This window comes from Apaloderma vittatum, unplaced genomic scaffold (genome assembly GCF_000703405.1).
Source record: "Apaloderma vittatum isolate BGI_N311 unplaced genomic scaffold, ASM70340v1 scaffold3121, whole genome shotgun sequence".
NCBI lineage: Eukaryota > Metazoa > Chordata > Aves > Trogoniformes > Trogonidae > Apaloderma > Apaloderma vittatum.
Window position 1 is genome coordinate 78,297 of NW_009698333.1, and position 17,971 is coordinate 96,267.

A 17,971-nucleotide genomic window follows, 5' to 3' on the forward strand; every position below is an offset into this window, starting at 1 on the left:
TGGCAGTTTAGTTCAAGTTTGAGAAATAAGCAGAGGCTTGGCAATGTGGAAGCTGAAACATTAATACACTGACGCAGCCTTAACACTGTCAAGATGTCACTTGAGTCTTGAAACTACAAAAATATGGAAGGCAGCACGGCAGGGCCTTTGTCTTTTGCAGATTCTATAGATGCAAAATTCTCTCTTTCTCCCTCAAAAAAAAAAAAAATGTTCTGCGAGGCTTATCTTACAAAGCCCTCCTTCCTGCTCCCTACTGTGAGTTTCTATTTATGAAAAAAAGCATGCCCCAAAAAGTATGGTTTTCACATACTGCATGAAGAGGAACAAAGCTCAATGTATCAGGCAAGAACTAATTTCTAGACCAGGAGGGGGAAGAGAAGACTGAAAATCAGTAACTTGTAATAACTAGTAAGAGAAGACTGAAAATCAGTAACTTGTAATAACTATGTGGAGAAAACCCAGTATTATCCTGGGGGTTCCTATAAAAGCAGAAGTATTTTTGGCAGAACTGTGTCCCTTTTTAAAGCAACTACATTTTAAAATGTACCTTTTGTCCTCTATTTAACTGGCCTGCAAGCTTTTATAGTTCTTTTGGTAAGTATTTTATGAAGTTTTACAACTGAAAAAAACCAACATCCCAGAGTTTGAGGACTGGCTGAGAACTCTGATGCTCTTAGCAATAAGTGACTTTGAAAACAATTGCAAGCACTCAGATCTTCATTGCAATGGACAGAGAAAATATTATTAGGCTGATAAGAAGTTGCACCTGGGCTACCAAGGAGGCATGAAACTCAGTTAAATATGTTTAGCTCTGTAGCTATTTTTACATATGTTTTAGTAAAAAATTGGTATTACAGTTCATTATTAAGCCACATAATTTTATTAACATACAATTAATATCTGAGAAAAATTGGAGCTCTCAATTGTGCTTACCTCCGAACTGGAATTTTCCCATTTGTGTTTGTTAGAAAGGCCAGCTTCATCCAGCTAAAATGAAGAACAAAGTATTTTTAAATACTATTTATTATGATTAGGATGTATATATTTAGTTGAAGATGATTAACATGTCTGTGAAAGTAGTACAAACAAATAATTGTTCCGTAATAAAACATTTTTCTGTAACCTTTCAGTGTTTGAGGCAGAGCAGTTCTTTAACTGTAAAGGCAAAAAGCATCCCAAAAGAATCAGTACATCAGTTACAACAAGTGTGAAGACAAGAAACTTAGAGGGTTTTGTTTGCATATGTACCAATGAAATCACAAACCAGTCAATAATTAAAACATACAACATCAATAAATCAAATGAACAGTTATAAATTCTCTTCTAATTTCTCCTGGCCAAGTGCCAAATATAGACTCAAGACTTCTTCTGGTCACAATAAAAGATAAACTCTAAAGTAATTTGACACCATTTTCTTTATTACACTGTTTTCTGATTGCAAATGTTGAACTATGAAAACCAAAATATTATATTTTTTTAAATTCCAAGAAGGAAAATACAAGGATAGAAGAATAAAGAAGAAAGGGGACAAAAGCATGTAGCTTACTGTTTCTTGAGACACGTCATGGGACTGACATTGTTTGCTCTAAAGTTATGTATGATGGATCCAAGCCCTTCTACCCATTGCTGTAAAACACAGAAATAGAGAAAACACTGCATTAGGAAAACTGAAGAGGGAAAAAGTAGTAAGCTTGTCTTGGGAGGAAGCTCTTCTTCCTTGCTATTAACCTGAGTTGAGGAAAAAAATGCCTACTTCACAGGCTACAATACCGTGGAAAAGTCCAGCCTCATCTTACCTGTTACTATTTCACCCTTCACTAAACAAAGTGATTGCGCTTTCCATTCCTCTCAGTTCTACATGGAGCATCAGCGGTGCTGTTACAACAGTTGACTGTCACCAAAGGCAAGTGGTCCATTGATTGATGTATTAAGCCTTCTATTTATAGCCTATAGAAACATACGCCCCCCTCTGAGTTGCAGCTGGCAATATTCTCTATTACTAAGCAACGTTATACAGTATGTGACGACATATTTAACTGGTCCAGTTTTAGAAAAGGAATGAAATAAAATATTAATAAGCTAGGGCAAACCGCAGGGAGGCACAACAACTGTTCTGTGACAATAACCTCATCTAACACCCTGTTACAAATTCAAGACCTACTTGGTTTCTTGCTTTCATCCTTAAAAAGTAAAACATTCCAGTAATCATTGGGATGTCTTTCAGCCAACAGCAGCATTACAGAACTTACTTATGTAATTCCTTTTTATGGCTCTATTTTTCTACTATAGCTTGCATCTAGACTTTACAGTTCTGTATAGAAGCAGCTTAAGGATTAGTCTCTAACATGAACACTCATTGATTTTAGCAAGAATCCTGAAGGGTAAAGCTATAGGAAGAGGCAAAAAAAACCAAAAAAGACAGCACTACAAGTCGAGTTTGATCTCAATTATGCCATTGTAATGCGAGGATTACTCAACAGATAATTTACACTGGTGGAACCGAGACGGGATTTGGTCCACTGCTTAGCATTAGCCTTATGAATAAAGAAGCTTCTTGCTTCCGGCCAAATTCTGTGCACGCAGATTGAACTGACTTGAGCAGGATCCAGAATTTGACACTTATAAATAGATGGAGATATTTTTCTTTTCATGAATGAGTGCTGTACATCTGCAAAAAGATGAAGAAATCATCGTTTATGCAGGAGGAATACTAACATCTTTGGAAAATGGCGTATTGTAAACTGCTGGCAGTAAATCCCTATGGGCTTAAACAAGGTCTAAGGTGTCAACTGAGCACTTAAGCAGACCCTTGTACTCATTACAAGCACAAGACAAACTTCTTTTTAAACAAGAAATTGTTAATCAGACACCCTTAAAATGGACTTTATAATTCTATTTTGCTTTAGGAAAAGTAGCCATTTATTAAGATATTTATTAATATTCAAATATTCCTTTTTGAATCACCTTTCTAGGAAGTACAGCATAAAATATGCACACAAATAGAGCAATTATGTATCTGAGAATCATTTGAAAATATAAGTCTGACTTATGGGAAAAGGCTAGCATTTGGGTTTTCTTTAGGTGTGTTTCTGTGCTTCAGAGTAACTCACAAATTTATCTTACCCCAAAAGCATGAATAAGATGACTTAGCAGTCATAGTATGGAGGTGATGTCTAGGGATACAAAGAAAGTAAGATTCATGGGGAGAGATAATATTATTTATCAGAACTGATATAACTGGCAGCCACTGATAGGGAACACTTAACTTTTTCTATAAATGTTCTCTCACCTAAGATGTGCTTGTGATAATTTCAGGATAAATTCCTGAACAAGTGTTAACATACATTTCCATCTCCCAGAAGTGGTGAAATTCAACTACCTTCATTCAACTATCATCAGCTATCTATGCTTTGTTTTTCATGGTGTGAGGTTTTGGCGGGTTTTTTTAATAGTAAAATGTAACATTACTGCTGTATCAGCACTATCATAGCTACACAAAAATTTATCCTTATATGATCTAGATTAGCCTTAGTCTCTTAGAAGCCCCTCAGTCTCTCAACACTGACACATACAGTAAAATGGCACACACACTGCAAACAAAAAAATCCTTGCAAACTAAATTAACTAAAATGTTGCAATAAATTCCTCTGCTAAAAAATGCCATTGGGGCAGTACTGGCAATGCCACCATTTCAATGGTAAATAAATACACACAGATCCATTTCGATTTGGAGGCAATTGATTATAACAAAATCTAGTATTTAAAAGTAGGGTTACCCAGCACTCAGTTCTGAAGCTAGTTCTACACATCAGGAATAGCTGTCAAAAAGGAACATTACTAGGAGATAAAAAAAAATTTTTTTAAAAAGTATAGCAAGCATACACTAACCACTTACCAGGTAATTTCTTTGCAGTAGTTGTTCTGATGATTCCCACTTTAGAGAACTCCCTAATCTTTTTTCAGTGACAATGCCCTTTCCTGATAGAGATGCCAAATCAGGACTGCATTCTCTCAGACAAAAAAAAGCACAGAACTACAGCCAAACACTGATAAGGCACAAAAGCATCACATCTCTGCTGGCACCAAGCCAGGGAGTAACCTAGGAGTCTCTGTCCATCTATGAATCATCTTTCCATTGGCATGATGTCCCCCGGGGCAAGAAGGACACAGCAGTTTGCGGGACACATGTGCCTATCTGTTCCACACACACAGCTGCACTACAATGCACCATCTGGCTGCTTCTACTTGAGTTTGGGGCTAAAGCACTTTATGGAGCATTTCATCACATGCTCCCCACAGTTACCAGCTGGCCTCAAATTAACTAGGAATAAGAGAGCTGAGGAAAAAAAAAATGCTTCTGCATCGTGAACATATTATATAGAAGCAAAACGACACAAGAAGAAAAAATTTCCTCATCCGTAAATTAATATACAGGCTCAGGGCAACACATTCAAACTCTTTGTCCTTCTGAGCCAGAATAGTCTCCAAATAGCAACTATCTTCATAATCACTTTTAAGGCACTGTGATCCAGGGCACAGATAGATACTCACAAAATATTCGAAGTCTGAATATTCTGACAAATGTCAAGCTACTGCTTTCCTGACAACAAACCATTCGCAGTTTTAATGTATGCTTGTCTGATGACCTTGTGGGAGTTCAGCTTTTTCTCAGCAAACACGCTACAAACAATATAGCAGCAGCTTTGCTTGTATGTTATGATAGCACCCCTTATTTTACAGGTGAAGCTATAAGACCTGCAAATCTATTTATGTAAAGAGGGATAAAGATCCTCAGTTATCTTATTTCACTCTCAGCATTATCCATATCACTACCGCTCCAAAGAAGGAAAATCCTGCAACAAGATGAAATTCTGAAATGAGGTAGACAGGAAACACTTTGTTTGGATCTTAAAAAAAGGAGTTACAAAATGCTTTGGGTAGACATAGAGGATACATTTGATTCTTACTGATGGTAGTGCTAAGTATTTTCCAATTTTCAAAATACGGCTCAGTACCTTTAGTCTGCCAATGTAGCTCCTGAATGGCTACACCAAGAGTTATAGTCTAAATTCATATAAAAGAGGCATCTGGGCCCTGCTCTCTAATCCTAGAGAAACAACCACCACAAAATAAAGAAAACCAAAGACAAGTAATCTTAAACACAGACCCTTAGGCTGGCACACAAGGCCAAAAATCTAAGTACACTGCAGGCTGGAATAAACTGTGTTGTTTTCCTCTAACAAGATCTAACACTGTCAAAGTGCAAGAAAAAATGAAGAAGCAGCCAGCTTTTGCCGCAGTACTCAGATGTTTCTGAGGCACTCGGTGACCCTGCATTAGCTGGGGTCCCTCAATGAAACCCAGACAGCAGTGGCAGGGCACACAGATACATTTGACCTCCCTGCTCTCTTTTAGCCATCAACCTTTCATTTAGGGGGGTTAAAATGGGCAAAAATCACAAAAGGCTAAAAATCACTGTAACCTACAGCTCATGAAATTCTAGCCAAGGTCATTCCTGGTTTATTTACAGATGAGATCAGTATTCTCCAGACCTCTTGAGATTTTTACCTCCACTTTTTAAGTGCAGTCTCTCCACAGTTGTACTCTACTTAGTTCAAGCATCAGGGAAGCTGGGGAGGCATGGAGGCACTGCTCTCTGATTTCGGTATTCAGTGCCTGTGACAGACTGTCAAGAGTCAAGAGCTTGATAGCTTGAAGGTCGAGGAAACCCACAGAGATCAGAAGCCTGTTTCCCAGCTCCTACCAAGACAGACCTGGCCTGGCAGGATTCCCTGGTCCTTTGTCCTCATTCAGAGGTGCTGCGACCAGTAGATGTCCCTCCTCTCACAACACAGATGTCTCAGAATTTCTGCTCTATGAGATTTAGTGTACCTCTAAGATAGCAAAAGCAAGGACGCTAGATCAGTGATGGGGTAAAAGCCATCCCATACCCGACCCGCTGCAGCACAGACTTGAAGGATATTGCTGTGAAAATTCAGCTACAACAATAAAAGGGACGCTTCTGACTTTCAAGTATTTAATCAGGAAATCTGAGGCTCGCAAAAACACTTCGTACTGGGAGTTGCCTGACATTTCCAGGCTGCTACCACAAAAGCTTCAATAAAGCTTTCCACCCTGGAATGACTTTTGCAGCATTGGAGGGGTCTAGTCTGAAAGCAGCTGGAAAACTCACTTTCGCTACTTTCGCATCCAAACTAAGACAAGCATAGGGGAGCTTTACCCGCCTGGCTACAGAGAACCAGACTGGAGTTTTCAATTTACTGAGAATTCTGCCAAGATGTAGCCAAGAAAGAACACAAAAAACAGAAAACCAAGCACATTGAAATCACAGGCACAACTGCAGGCTGGCTAGGATACGAAGAACTCTCCAGAGAGAGCATGGTATTACTTGCTTGGCACAGGCCTACCTGAACATGTAAGCAGTGGTCATATATTTCAGATGGTCACAATTTATCAAGGTTTCTCACATAGGCTAGGAGATATAAGTGATATACTAACATAATGGGACACAAAAACCAGCATTAGACTTCTAGAGCTCAAGTATGTTCTGCAGGTCTCTTGGAAATTTTTGCTTTGAAATATCAAAACCAAAGCTATGGGAAAAGAGAACTTCTTTGAAACGTGCCTGTGGGATATTCCCGTGGGAAACTTTTGCTACCCTCTAGTTGCCCGCCTAGCAATATGATTTGGGCAAACATTTAACAGTTTGTTTAAGAGGGTTAAAAAAAAAAAGAAAGAAATAGGACTTTTTTGTAAGTGAAATAGAGTCATATAGTACAAGAGTAACAAAAACATCAGCCTGACGTGCTTCATCTCACAAAAAATGTGGTGGTGCATTAGACCATTTTAAACAAGCTGAAATAAATTTAACAGTGAAAAGTAATATTCCAGCTGAAAAGTTGAGAAGCTTAAGAATGTCAAAATTAAATGCTTTCAACTGCAGTCATCTTCAGCATCGTCATATTATTAGCTGTATGATAAATCTTGCATTATACCTTTATGTTGTTTGCCTGCATATGAGTAATAAAGCATTTCAGCTCATGCTATTCATTCTGGTGCCTTACATGTTATCCATCAGTGTGTGATTCACTGTCTCACTGAGTAACATGCTTGTAGAAAATTACTATTTTCTATCAAACCCAGCTACGTCAGTGTAAAAGGTTACTCCACTCCCCTTCCCACACTAGCTCCCCCATGGCTGCTCCTATCCCTACCTACCGCCAGAGGAACGGTGCACATAAGCACTTCCTAGAGCCTGGTTATCTTCAACACTGGTGTGAGCTTCGCTCCCAAACAGGCGACACGAGCCTAACGCTATGGCTTTTTCTCAAAAGTGAATTAGGAGTGTTCACATGAAGTCCTCTGCCAGCAGGGCAATGGGAACACCACTTTCTGGCAGAAGGACAAAAACTATTACCTGGAGAGACAGTCCTTGCCAATGACACAGCTGGATCTGGGAAAGAATAACCATCAGGACAAATTTACCCCTGATATGCAGGAATACTAAAGAAGGTAAAAAGAGCTGACTTAGGTTAACCTTTTAAGTTAAACTACTGAACTCATTGCCAAAGTGTATGAGCAAAGAAGACAAGAAGTCCAGATTTCAGTTTGCTGATCTCCAACAGCTTTATGGGACTTACACCAGCTTTGGATCGGCTGCCTACATGACACATGCTAAGGCCTGTCATCAGCACTACATCACTTCTGCACTAAGGAAGTTTGCCCCCAAATACTCACTGGCCTTTTCAAATGTTCTAGATTGAGGAAAGAAGATTAACAGATCATTAAGTCACAGAAATTCCATCTAGGAAGTTAAAAAAGAAAAATACACACATGCACTCACACCTCTAATACGCATACATGTGCTTTAATTTTAGCTCACAGTGATTTACATAACCTGATCTAATCATGAATCCAAACAAGATTTTAAATTCCACCTTTTACAGTCACTTTCTCCTATCACAGTGGAGTTCCTTTAGGAGTGGACCATGACAGCTGTTTGCAATCAGAGAGAGAGTACACCCTATTTTGTGGTTGTTTTAAGAGTGGAAATGAAAACCAATTTCTCAGCTGAAAACACCAATAAAATTTAAGTAGATAGAATGTAAATACCAGAGTTGGAGCTTGGAGACAAGTGGAGAGATAATAAACACACTCTTGTTGTTGGAATAGCTATACTTGGAGTTCAGCAATGACTTGGCTGAGCACATCACCGCAAGAGGCAGAGGTCCCTGGGGCTGCCCCAGCGTGGAGACGACGACAGGCCACAAGGGACAGCCTGTGAAGAGCCCTGCCTCGAAGGGAGGAATGACCACTGCCCACAGCCAGCAGCAACTCCTCGTATCTCATATGCCCACGTACCACAGCCGGGACGCCCCAAGGGACTGCCCCTCCAGCTCTACCACACTGTCCTGTGGGACTGAGCAGAATTTGCTTCCCACCACCACCTTCCCTTACACGGGTAGCCTGAAGAAGCTAGGAACTTGCATTAATTTTCTTTGACATGGTTAGTTCCATTATAACCCAGTCTTCATGAGTAACAACTACTCCCTTTCCAATTCTAAATTATTATCTACAGAAGTAGAATACCTTTTTGGCCTGTTTGCAGGAAGAAAGGATCTGGGCTTATATACTTGTATCTGTCACTACATTTCTTTGTTTTAAAGTATCCCAATTAGATGTCAACCAATCCTGACTTCGGTTTATCTGAGGAAGGGATGAAAGCTTTAGAGTAAGTAATACTCTCCCCCCTCATGGCTACAGGGGGGCACAAACAGTAGAAGCCACTACAGATGCAGCCCCCACACATACCTGGGCTGCTTAAGCTACAATCACGCCACCTTCTCGCCAAACTCTTGCCTCTGTCATTCCACAAGGGGAGCCTGCTTCTGAATACGGATTAAACCAGTGCCCATTGGAAACTGCCGTTAGTAGCTGCGCAGCTACTTGATGTCACACAGAGACTCACTTGTTCTAGAGATTTACTATGACCCAGAAGACATCTTCTCATGAACAAACCAGGAAGAATTAAGCAGGAACAGCTCTATGTGCAGCTACCTCTGAGAAAATTTGATTTTAGCACAGAATTATAGTAGCAAGTTGATGTACTTACCACATATGAAAGGCCAATACAGTACAGGCCAAATTACTTCCCATATGCCCACATTCCCAGCAAAGGCAACACAGAAAGCTCTGCACTGTTTTTGGCTTGATTTACTTTACCCTCTCCCTTGTGGCTCAAACACATCAGATCAGGTGGAGCACTATTGTTGACAAGTTCTGGATATAAATTTTGGTGGAAAGACTCCCAAATGCAGGACTCTCACAGAGGGTCTACCCGCAAGCTGACTGCAGCATGACACACCATTTTTGGGAGGCATCTTGGTGGCTAACGAAGCAGTAGATCTTTTAGTATAATTAAACAACCTGTGGTGACAGTCTATGTAACCGGCCAACACACTCCTCACAAGCCAATTAGTCTAATACAATTTATTGAGATCTAAGTTGGCTAAGAAACTTTATTCCAACTTTCCATTTTCAGAATAAATCAAGAGACCCTGCTGGGCTAAGTACAGAAGTGAATGCTGCCAGCATCTCCTTTTCTTTGCTTCTTAAATGCTTTCAAAAAATATATGTGGCACATTATTTCCCTTAAAGCCTGATGAAAATACACACAGCAAAATTAATTTAGTGTACTCATGGAAGTTATACAAGTATTTTTCCTATCATGGAGTTTACTCAGTACTGTCAGTGTTTAAAGAGATATGGATCCAAAGCAATGAAAAATCAACCAGGTCTGCCAAGGGATTTAGTGACACAGAACTCAGCAAACAGACACTCAGCTTTAGAGAAGAGGATTTAGCAGGTGTGTGTTACTGATCACTATTCAGTGTTTATCTCACAGGCAAAGCAGAGTATAAGACATTGTGAATACATAAAATCAGAAAAGCAAAATATGTGTATTTTAAAAATCCCTTGAATTTTTGAATCTAAGCTCGTAGTATATTGTACTACCAGTGGTCTCGATCAACTTTCTCAGGGCAGTTCACTGCAGATAGATCAAGTACCAGGCCTTGGTGGAGCCACAGAACTTGCATTGTGAAATCCAATCTTAGGCTCTCAGGAAAGATGACATGTCAAAAAAGTACCATTGTTTTCTTAAGACTGTTCCACATCAACAGAAAACAACCTGAGTACACTGGAATCTCCTCAACTGAAGAGAATTTTCTTTCCTGCTTTTGTCTTTTCAAATCCTATGAACCACACAATACAATTAGGTTATCGTTGAACAAAATTTTGGAGGGCTGAGCTACAGCGACCAGGAAAATGAGAATAATTGTCCTTCCCTTCAGCATCCCTACGTGTTACAGATCCACCACGTAATTGTCACATAGTCTGCTGTGCAAGCCCTGCGCAGAGATACAAAAAAGCTGAGAGAATGCTGTGTCCTCTATTTAATGGTCTCAGCGTCTATACTTTTGATAAAACACCATGCACGCAAAGGCTGATAAAGTTACTATTTCCTTTCACCATGGCACATAGACACGTTCCAGAATACTCCAAGTGGATGTTTGCTGTCCTTTTGTAGAGTGAGGCAGCAGATATTAAAACAGGTATTTCAGTCAGCCAAGAAGGCTGGCTTACTCAGGAAAAACAATTGAGGAAAAAAACAACTCAGGGAAAAACTGCTCAGGATCTCTCCCTTTTTCTTTGTTCTATTTTTTTTTAACTCCCACACACTGTTTAATTGTGAAATACCTTGGCTATTTCCGTATTTTCCGCTACCATGAAAGTGAAGCTGATGTTCACCAGATCTGTGCCACTGCAGACACACACTATCCGTCCTTCCAACTCATTTTCTGATTTTCCAACAGCCTCAAGTGCAGTTAGTATTTTGGGATCCTGTTAAACAGAATAAATAACGTTACGTTCACAATACTTTCATTATGCAATGCACTGTGCTAATGATGCATTTCCATCCCCATATACATTAACACCTTTGAACCTTTGCCAATCTTAAATGAGTGCTTTCACTCAGAATTACTGTGTGTAATCCTGAAAACCAACATATTCTAATAAGGAGCACAACTGTGAGAACTCAGAAGTGACATATTTAAAATGTATTTTGGAAAGTTGTATTAGAAATTACATATCTTCTCATCAAGAAAAACTAAAATTAATCACTCCAAGGACTGGAAATAGAGGAAGAGTATTAATCTCCTAAGTAAATTATTCCAATCTAGTTAAGTCCATATTTACTGAGAATTATGAGCTGCGTGGGTTTTGGCTGTTTCTTAATGATGTGTTGTACAGGCCAGTGTATCTGCTGAAGGTCAAGGACTATAGATTTAATGGGCATAAAGAGCAAGTTACCTACATAAAGACAGAAAGGAGGTCTGAAGCGTATTAGTATGGCTGTCAGCACATGAAGCGTGGGGCTGTCTGCACTGCCACTTCTCACGCCCCTCCTCTAAGGGGGAAAGATTTTAATCTACAGATTCCCAAAAGGACTACTAAGAGATAGTTATCTGCAGTTAACTCAGAAACATTTAGCACATGAAAGTGGAAATGCAGAGGTGTTAACAGGTATCTTCCTTCACAATAAATCTTCTAAACTAAAGGCCTAGAGGAGGGAGACCCACAATTCACTTCAGAAAATTCTCCGTATTCCTTCTTCTGAAGAATACCACTGACAATATTACTAACGCTCTGGGCTTCTCCAAAACTCCTACCTAGTACTTCTGGTGATATTCTTCAAAATGACAGAGAGAGACCAGCTGCCCTCTCTACTCATCTATATCTTTCTATGCTTTATGTCAACGGAGCAAAAGAGACAACAAATTTTAAACAGATAGGAACACAATTTGGAATATGAAATTTTTTTTTTCCAGATACCTAAAGCAAGCATCACAATACACTGTTATAAAATAATTAAAACCTCCTGACAAGTGCTCCTAATGTCTGTTATTCAGGTTTCACTGCATCCTGAAAACCGAGCACTGCACTACATCAGAAAGACCTTCTCACAGCAATTGCATCAAATTACTTAAAGATTTAAAATTTCAAACTGTGATTGCAAAATAAAAGCTTTGCTGTTGGTACTTTTTAAAGAAATTAACTTCATCTGGCATTTCGCCTTCAGTTTAAAAAGTCTTTGTTCAAATGAAGAGTATAAATTAACTACAAAGTACCTTTGGTACAGCTCCAAAACGAACACTGTTGATCAGGGAGCATTCCAATACCTGTCCTTCCTGAAATCGCAAAAAAAGTACAAATTCAAAGGTCTGTTGACATATGGCTCCACTAGGAATTGCAGCAAAAATAAACAATGCATCTTATTTGCAAACACTTGATTGACACTAAACAGTATATTTTCCTTTGAGATCAGTTAATTCCCTCTTAAATACTTCACTTGTGTCAATTCTAAAAGAATAGAGGAAGGGCTAGTTTTGCAAATAAACTAACACAGTATTTTAGACTTTCAAAAACTAGTCAGAATATAAACCAAGTATATAATATATATTCTTGATGTAATTTTGTACTATACCTTTCCTTCACTTTTCCAGCTCAGGAAAAAGCCAAATTCATCCACTTGGAAGAGACAGTTGCTTTCAAAGACAAAAGATTCCTACAGAAAAGAAAACAGACCATTATTTTAGTCAGTTTGACAAATGTCATAACTTTATTTAGTGTTCAAAAATAAAAGATTGTTACATTTCTCCCCAAACACCTACCTGGAAGATAATCCCAAAGTAATCAGTAAGGAGAGAGGCAAGCTTTTAAAAAACAATCATTTTTAATTATTGGTCTTTTTCCTGTCATTTGAGACACTGGGATGGACTTAATTAATATTTTCCTACTTCTTTGCAGCTGCAAAGATTTGGCTTGTTTAATAAAAGCAATGATTCTTACCTTGTCAAAAACCTTCAAAAAACTTAAAAAAAAAATTGAAAATTAAATGCTTCAAACTACATGAAGGTTAAAAACGTTTAATGTAATTTACCAGTACCACCTTCAGGATCAAATGACCACATTTCATTTTAATGTTCAGAATTTGGGAAGCACTTTTCTGTCAGACTATGACAGTATGCATGCCGCAAGCCTTTTGTAGCCAGAGTATCTGGCAAGCAGTTTGAAGAATATTGATTTGTAGAGAAATCAAGGAAGAATGGCATACCAAAGAGACTAGACAAGGCAAAGAAATCAGATTAGCTGAATTAAAAAAGAAATTTCCTCCACACACCTCCAGCCTCAATTAACGCGTCATAAATTAAGCTAAAATGCAGGATAACACTGTGCAGAATCAATCACTTTTTAAAGAAAGAAAAGATCCAGGACTTCCTGGCTTCCTTAATTGAAAACCAAGGAGCATGTGTGCAGGCTGCAGCGCTGCTTATTCTTTCAGCACTCAGCGCTTTGTTCAATGTTAGAGACTGAGGTACCGTCCTGAAATGCCATGTCCTCTCCTGCACATATAGCAAGGGCAGCAAGCACGTGAGGATACACAGCGGTTCCCAGAGTCACAGTTTGAATTTAGGTAACAAATTCTTGAGGCCTCCTAGATGGACACAGCCAATGGGGATACACTGTGTTTGGGGATAATTATTTTCTCTGGACACAATTATTAGTGTCTACCACTTCTAGACAACAGTTTAGGTCCTCAAATGAGATTTATAGGTGTTAAGGACTGTCACATTGCAGTTCTCCATCCAAGCAGCAAACAGTGGTATTAATTTTATAAAAATCTTGGTTAACTTTGCAGGCAGGGGAGCCGAGATACAAAGTGTAAAGTTGCTGCAGCGCAGTCTGAGCTAACACCAACATGCCTGAGTTTCCAGTATGCATTGCTCTGCCCAGCTTTCTCCACCACAACTTCTCTTTTCCCGCCCTCACTCTAGCGCGCATCCCTTATGCAACCTCCTTGTTGCCAGACACCTCAAATTCAGTCGTTTTTACAGCCCTTGGAGTCCCGTTTCATAAAACTGCAGCTCGCTACCAATCAAAATTAGTGTCTCTTGTGTTTCTCAGAAAGATTACTCACAGGTAATCTTTTGTCATTTATTGTGTCCCCATCTATCAAAAAGCTCTTGATATACTAAAAATGTTTTTTACCACAAAGGTGTCTATGTAAACAACACTCACGCTGATGTTCCACCTTGACTCGTTGATTCATCAAGTTATTTTTTCAGCAATTTGTCTTCCACGGTTAAAAAAGCACCTACCACCAGACCATGCAGATGCAATGTGACCAGTAAGATTCCTAATTTTGTCCGATTTTTATGTCTCATATTCTGCTCAGATAGGCTCAGAGTTTTCAGCAGTCAAAAATTCTAATGGCTGGCTCAAAAATACGTTTCTGTAGTTTTATAATCCTTCTGGTTAAGGGACTCATCTAGCAGCAAAAGATGGATTAAGACACTGCTCCGCATGACAATGACCCGGATTTTTCTACGAAACTTGGGCACGTAAAGGAACTCTCATGCTGTACTAGAACTGTTCAGCCACCCAGACCCTGTACCAGGATTCCTGAGCCCCACTCCTGCCATGATCTCCTGCCATTAAGCACAGAATTTCCATGAAAATTAGAAGCCAAGTTCTGGAACATTTTTTTTCTGCAAATTACAAGCCCTATAGCATAGGGATTGGATCTTGCTGTGTTTGCACGGCATTACTAAACAATGGTCTCTCTTGAGTTTGGCTGAATAGTTACAGTCACAACACAATTAAATAATAGCTTGGGTACATCATAAATCTGACAATATCAAGCAGCCACACCATCAATTGTTCACTGTTGACAGGCTAAAAATCTTGACTTCTGAGTCGCTGTGTTTTTTACAGTTTACACTGGTTTTTTAATCTTATAAAAAGCCAATAAACCCAGTTAGTCACCTAAGTTAAAACCTTTTGATGCTTCCAGAAGAGTCTCCTTCAAGAAAACAAACCAGGTTTCCAGCTGTACCATAGAAAACCTGACGTAAATTGTAGCATCAACCAGCATAGCTGGAGAACATCATTTGGGTGGATGAATAACATTTTGCTCCACAAAATCAGGACTCCCTTTCTATACAGGGTTGTGTAAATTCAGCTGCAGGGAGCAAGACTTCTGGTGCCGCTTTCTCACCCCACACCCCTGCAGCATTACCTACCCTCACAGAGGTGCCTGCAGGGTGCCCAGAACCACAAGGCAGAAGAAGCATTACTTTTTGAGATGTCTCACTATCACTACACCCAGAACCCACGTGCCTCACAAAGCCTTCTTGACCTCACACCACAGTGTGAGCACTTAAACTCTTTTCTGTATCTGCTGGTTCTCTTTTTCTCATCCAAGGTGTGAGAGAACAACGATGGGCAAACATCCCCTCACTTGGATCCTCACAGGTTGAGTTTCTTGAGAAATATTTGCTTTTCTGAACTTCCTTTCTAAGGAATTCAGTGTTCACTAGTACCTTCTTAGTTTTCTGTCCCACAAAACTGAAAATACAGGGTAAAATAACTATCCCTATCTCAGTAGGCGTCATGATAAAAAAATACCTTTTACTTACATTTCAAAAGATAAGAGGAAAATATTAATATCGCTGAAGGCATTTACTGAAATACCTTCAACTTTTAGAGATTTCCTGTCCAAACGAGATTAAAAACAGACCCTGATAAAATTATTCTCGCAGGCACATCAATGCTCAGTATAAGGTAAATGTCTCAGCACGTTATTCTGGCTGTCTGTGTCAAATGTCCTGGTTTGCCTTCCTTCAATATATTTGGATTAAAGCACAGCTGAAAGCGGGATCATGGTAATCGTATTTCACATAGAGTACAGGTTGATTTTCTAAAGTAGATAAAATCACTCCAGATCTCAAATGATGCATCTGAATTAGAATATAAATGTTTTGTGTTCTCTTTCCCTTGTGAGATGCAGGTCCTCAGTTTATATAATAAAAAATACATATTCCCCCATCTCCATTTATAGATGCACAAAGAATGGAAGGATACACTTTGCTCAGTAATGTGCTTTATGAATCTGCAAAGATGAGAGCTTTATGGACATTACAGATATTTTGATTCATATCTCTCTTTCTCTTCCCCAGGGCTTATTTCAAATCAGAGGGATTAAATACAGAATCACAGAATGTTAGGAGTTGGAAAGGACCTCAAAAGATCATTTAGTCCAACCTCCAAATATTTAAAAGCGCCCATACATCTTAAAGCTATTTATTTTAAAAGCAAAAAACTATATAGCAATAAAGTGTGTTGGTATTTCCTTCACACACACATTTCTGGAGTTAACTGAAAGGGGGTTTTGTGTATAATGAAAGCAAACCATGAAATATTCTGTAGCATCTACATATTTAAAAGAGAAAAAAAATTAAATGCAACCGGCCTCTTACCTCTTCGTATCTATCAAACACAGCTCCATCTTGCATAAAAGAGGGAACTGGCTTCTGCCAGTTAAATTCGTAAGGTTTTGCCATGATTATAGAAGAAAAACCTGAAATGGAATGAAAAAAGGAGAGTTCAATTACTTTCTTTTAAAAGGAGTATTTTAAAGTCTAAGCAGAAAAGAAAAAAGTGACTTTTAGCTTTTCTTTTCACACGGAAGTGTTAAGAAGTTCTAGCGCATTTCCACATCAAGAGTTTTCCTCATAAGAGTATTTTTGTTTCGTAACTTTAAAATGAAAAATATAAAATGTATGTCTGAACTTAATTATTTGTAAAAGCACTTGCACTGTAACATTGGTATACATTAAATATATGCTACATCACTTCTAGAGTATAATGAGTCTGGGATTAACTAGGAAACAAAAAAATACCACAAACTCTAAGATATACGAGTGCCTCTTTTTTACAGGAAAATATCAGATCCTACATAGACAGATGTTTTTTATTTTTAACATTCTTAATCATACACTACACAGGCAAAACACATTCTTCCTCTATGTTTTGTATTTCAATTTAATTTATATTCAATAAGGTTCATGTATTTTCAGTGGCATTTCATATACAATCCTCAAGATATGAATAATGCATAGGTCAGAATTCATAAGGAAAAAATCTGTTTAGAGATAGAAGGCATTAAATGAAATTAGCTAGTAGTACTGTGCATTTCTGCAAGTTCAGAAATGTGAACAAAACTGTTACTTTAAGATATAATACCAAAGTCATAACATACGCACTTTACAGTAAAGATTACCAAATTATTCAGTATTCTTGCCAACACCGTAGTGCCTTCTAGGTTATGCTGCTTTACACCAGGAACCATCCTAATTACGTACTCTGAAATACTGAAGTTTGTTTTATCTGAGTAAAATGCACTGTTTCTGCTTACTAATGGCCCCTAGGACCCAACAGCATCTTGGTTATTCCTTTCCACACTGGACCAGAAAGCCTTGCATGAGAGGGAACACACTTGGCAGGCACCCAGCCCCGGTAAAGTTTTTCTAAGGGAGAAGAATAAAAAGCACACCCAACACTCAAGGGAGAGCATGACAATCTGGGTAATCCATGCTGGGCAAACCAGCTCTGCAGTGTTTGTGTACGCCAAAACTCCACAACTTTCATAGAAATGTCTACTTTGACTGAACTTTAAACCTAGAATAGATGCAAGTGTTTTAAAAAAAGATTGAGGATTTTGTAGTACTCTCCTCCTCTGTCTTGTTTTCATTTGTATCAAAAATGTTCTAATGAGAAAAAGAACAAGAACAAAAGAATTCAGAGGTACTGTTAAAAGATTGTCCAATATCAACTTTCAGTTACTTTTGACATTTTTACACCAATAACCTTACTACTCAAAACATGTAAAATACATTTTCATGCTGCCTATCTCTAACTCCTGCCAGTTTTTAGTAATTGATACAAGAATATCAAAAATACATATCACGTTTCCAAAGCTTTAGGAATAAGATAAATGATTTCGTTCTCCATAACTACCAAAAATAAAATTTGAGTTACAGCTGTA

General features: G+C 38.5%; 1 protein-coding gene across 3 annotated transcripts in view; it reads right to left on the minus strand.

Moving 5' to 3' along the window:
* Positions 1-16,498, minus strand: part of PLCB4 (phospholipase C, beta 4) — a 90,050-nt gene extending 73,552 nt beyond the window's left edge. For all 3 annotated transcript variants that reach the window (XM_009877960.1, XM_009877962.1, XM_009877961.1), the window contains exons 1-6: positions 16,404-16,498; positions 12,569-12,649; positions 12,213-12,272; positions 10,780-10,923; positions 1,547-1,626; positions 934-987 (exon numbers count right to left, since the gene is read on the minus strand). In XM_009877960.1, coding sequence (XP_009876262.1) covers positions 934-987; positions 1,547-1,626; positions 10,780-10,923; positions 12,213-12,272; positions 12,569-12,649; positions 16,404-16,487 — 503 coding nt within the window. In that variant the 5' untranslated portion in view covers positions 16,488-16,498. The remainder of the gene's footprint in view (positions 1-933; positions 988-1,546; positions 1,627-10,779; positions 10,924-12,212; positions 12,273-12,568; positions 12,650-16,403) is intronic.
* Between the last annotated feature and the right edge of the window lie 1,473 nt (positions 16,499-17,971).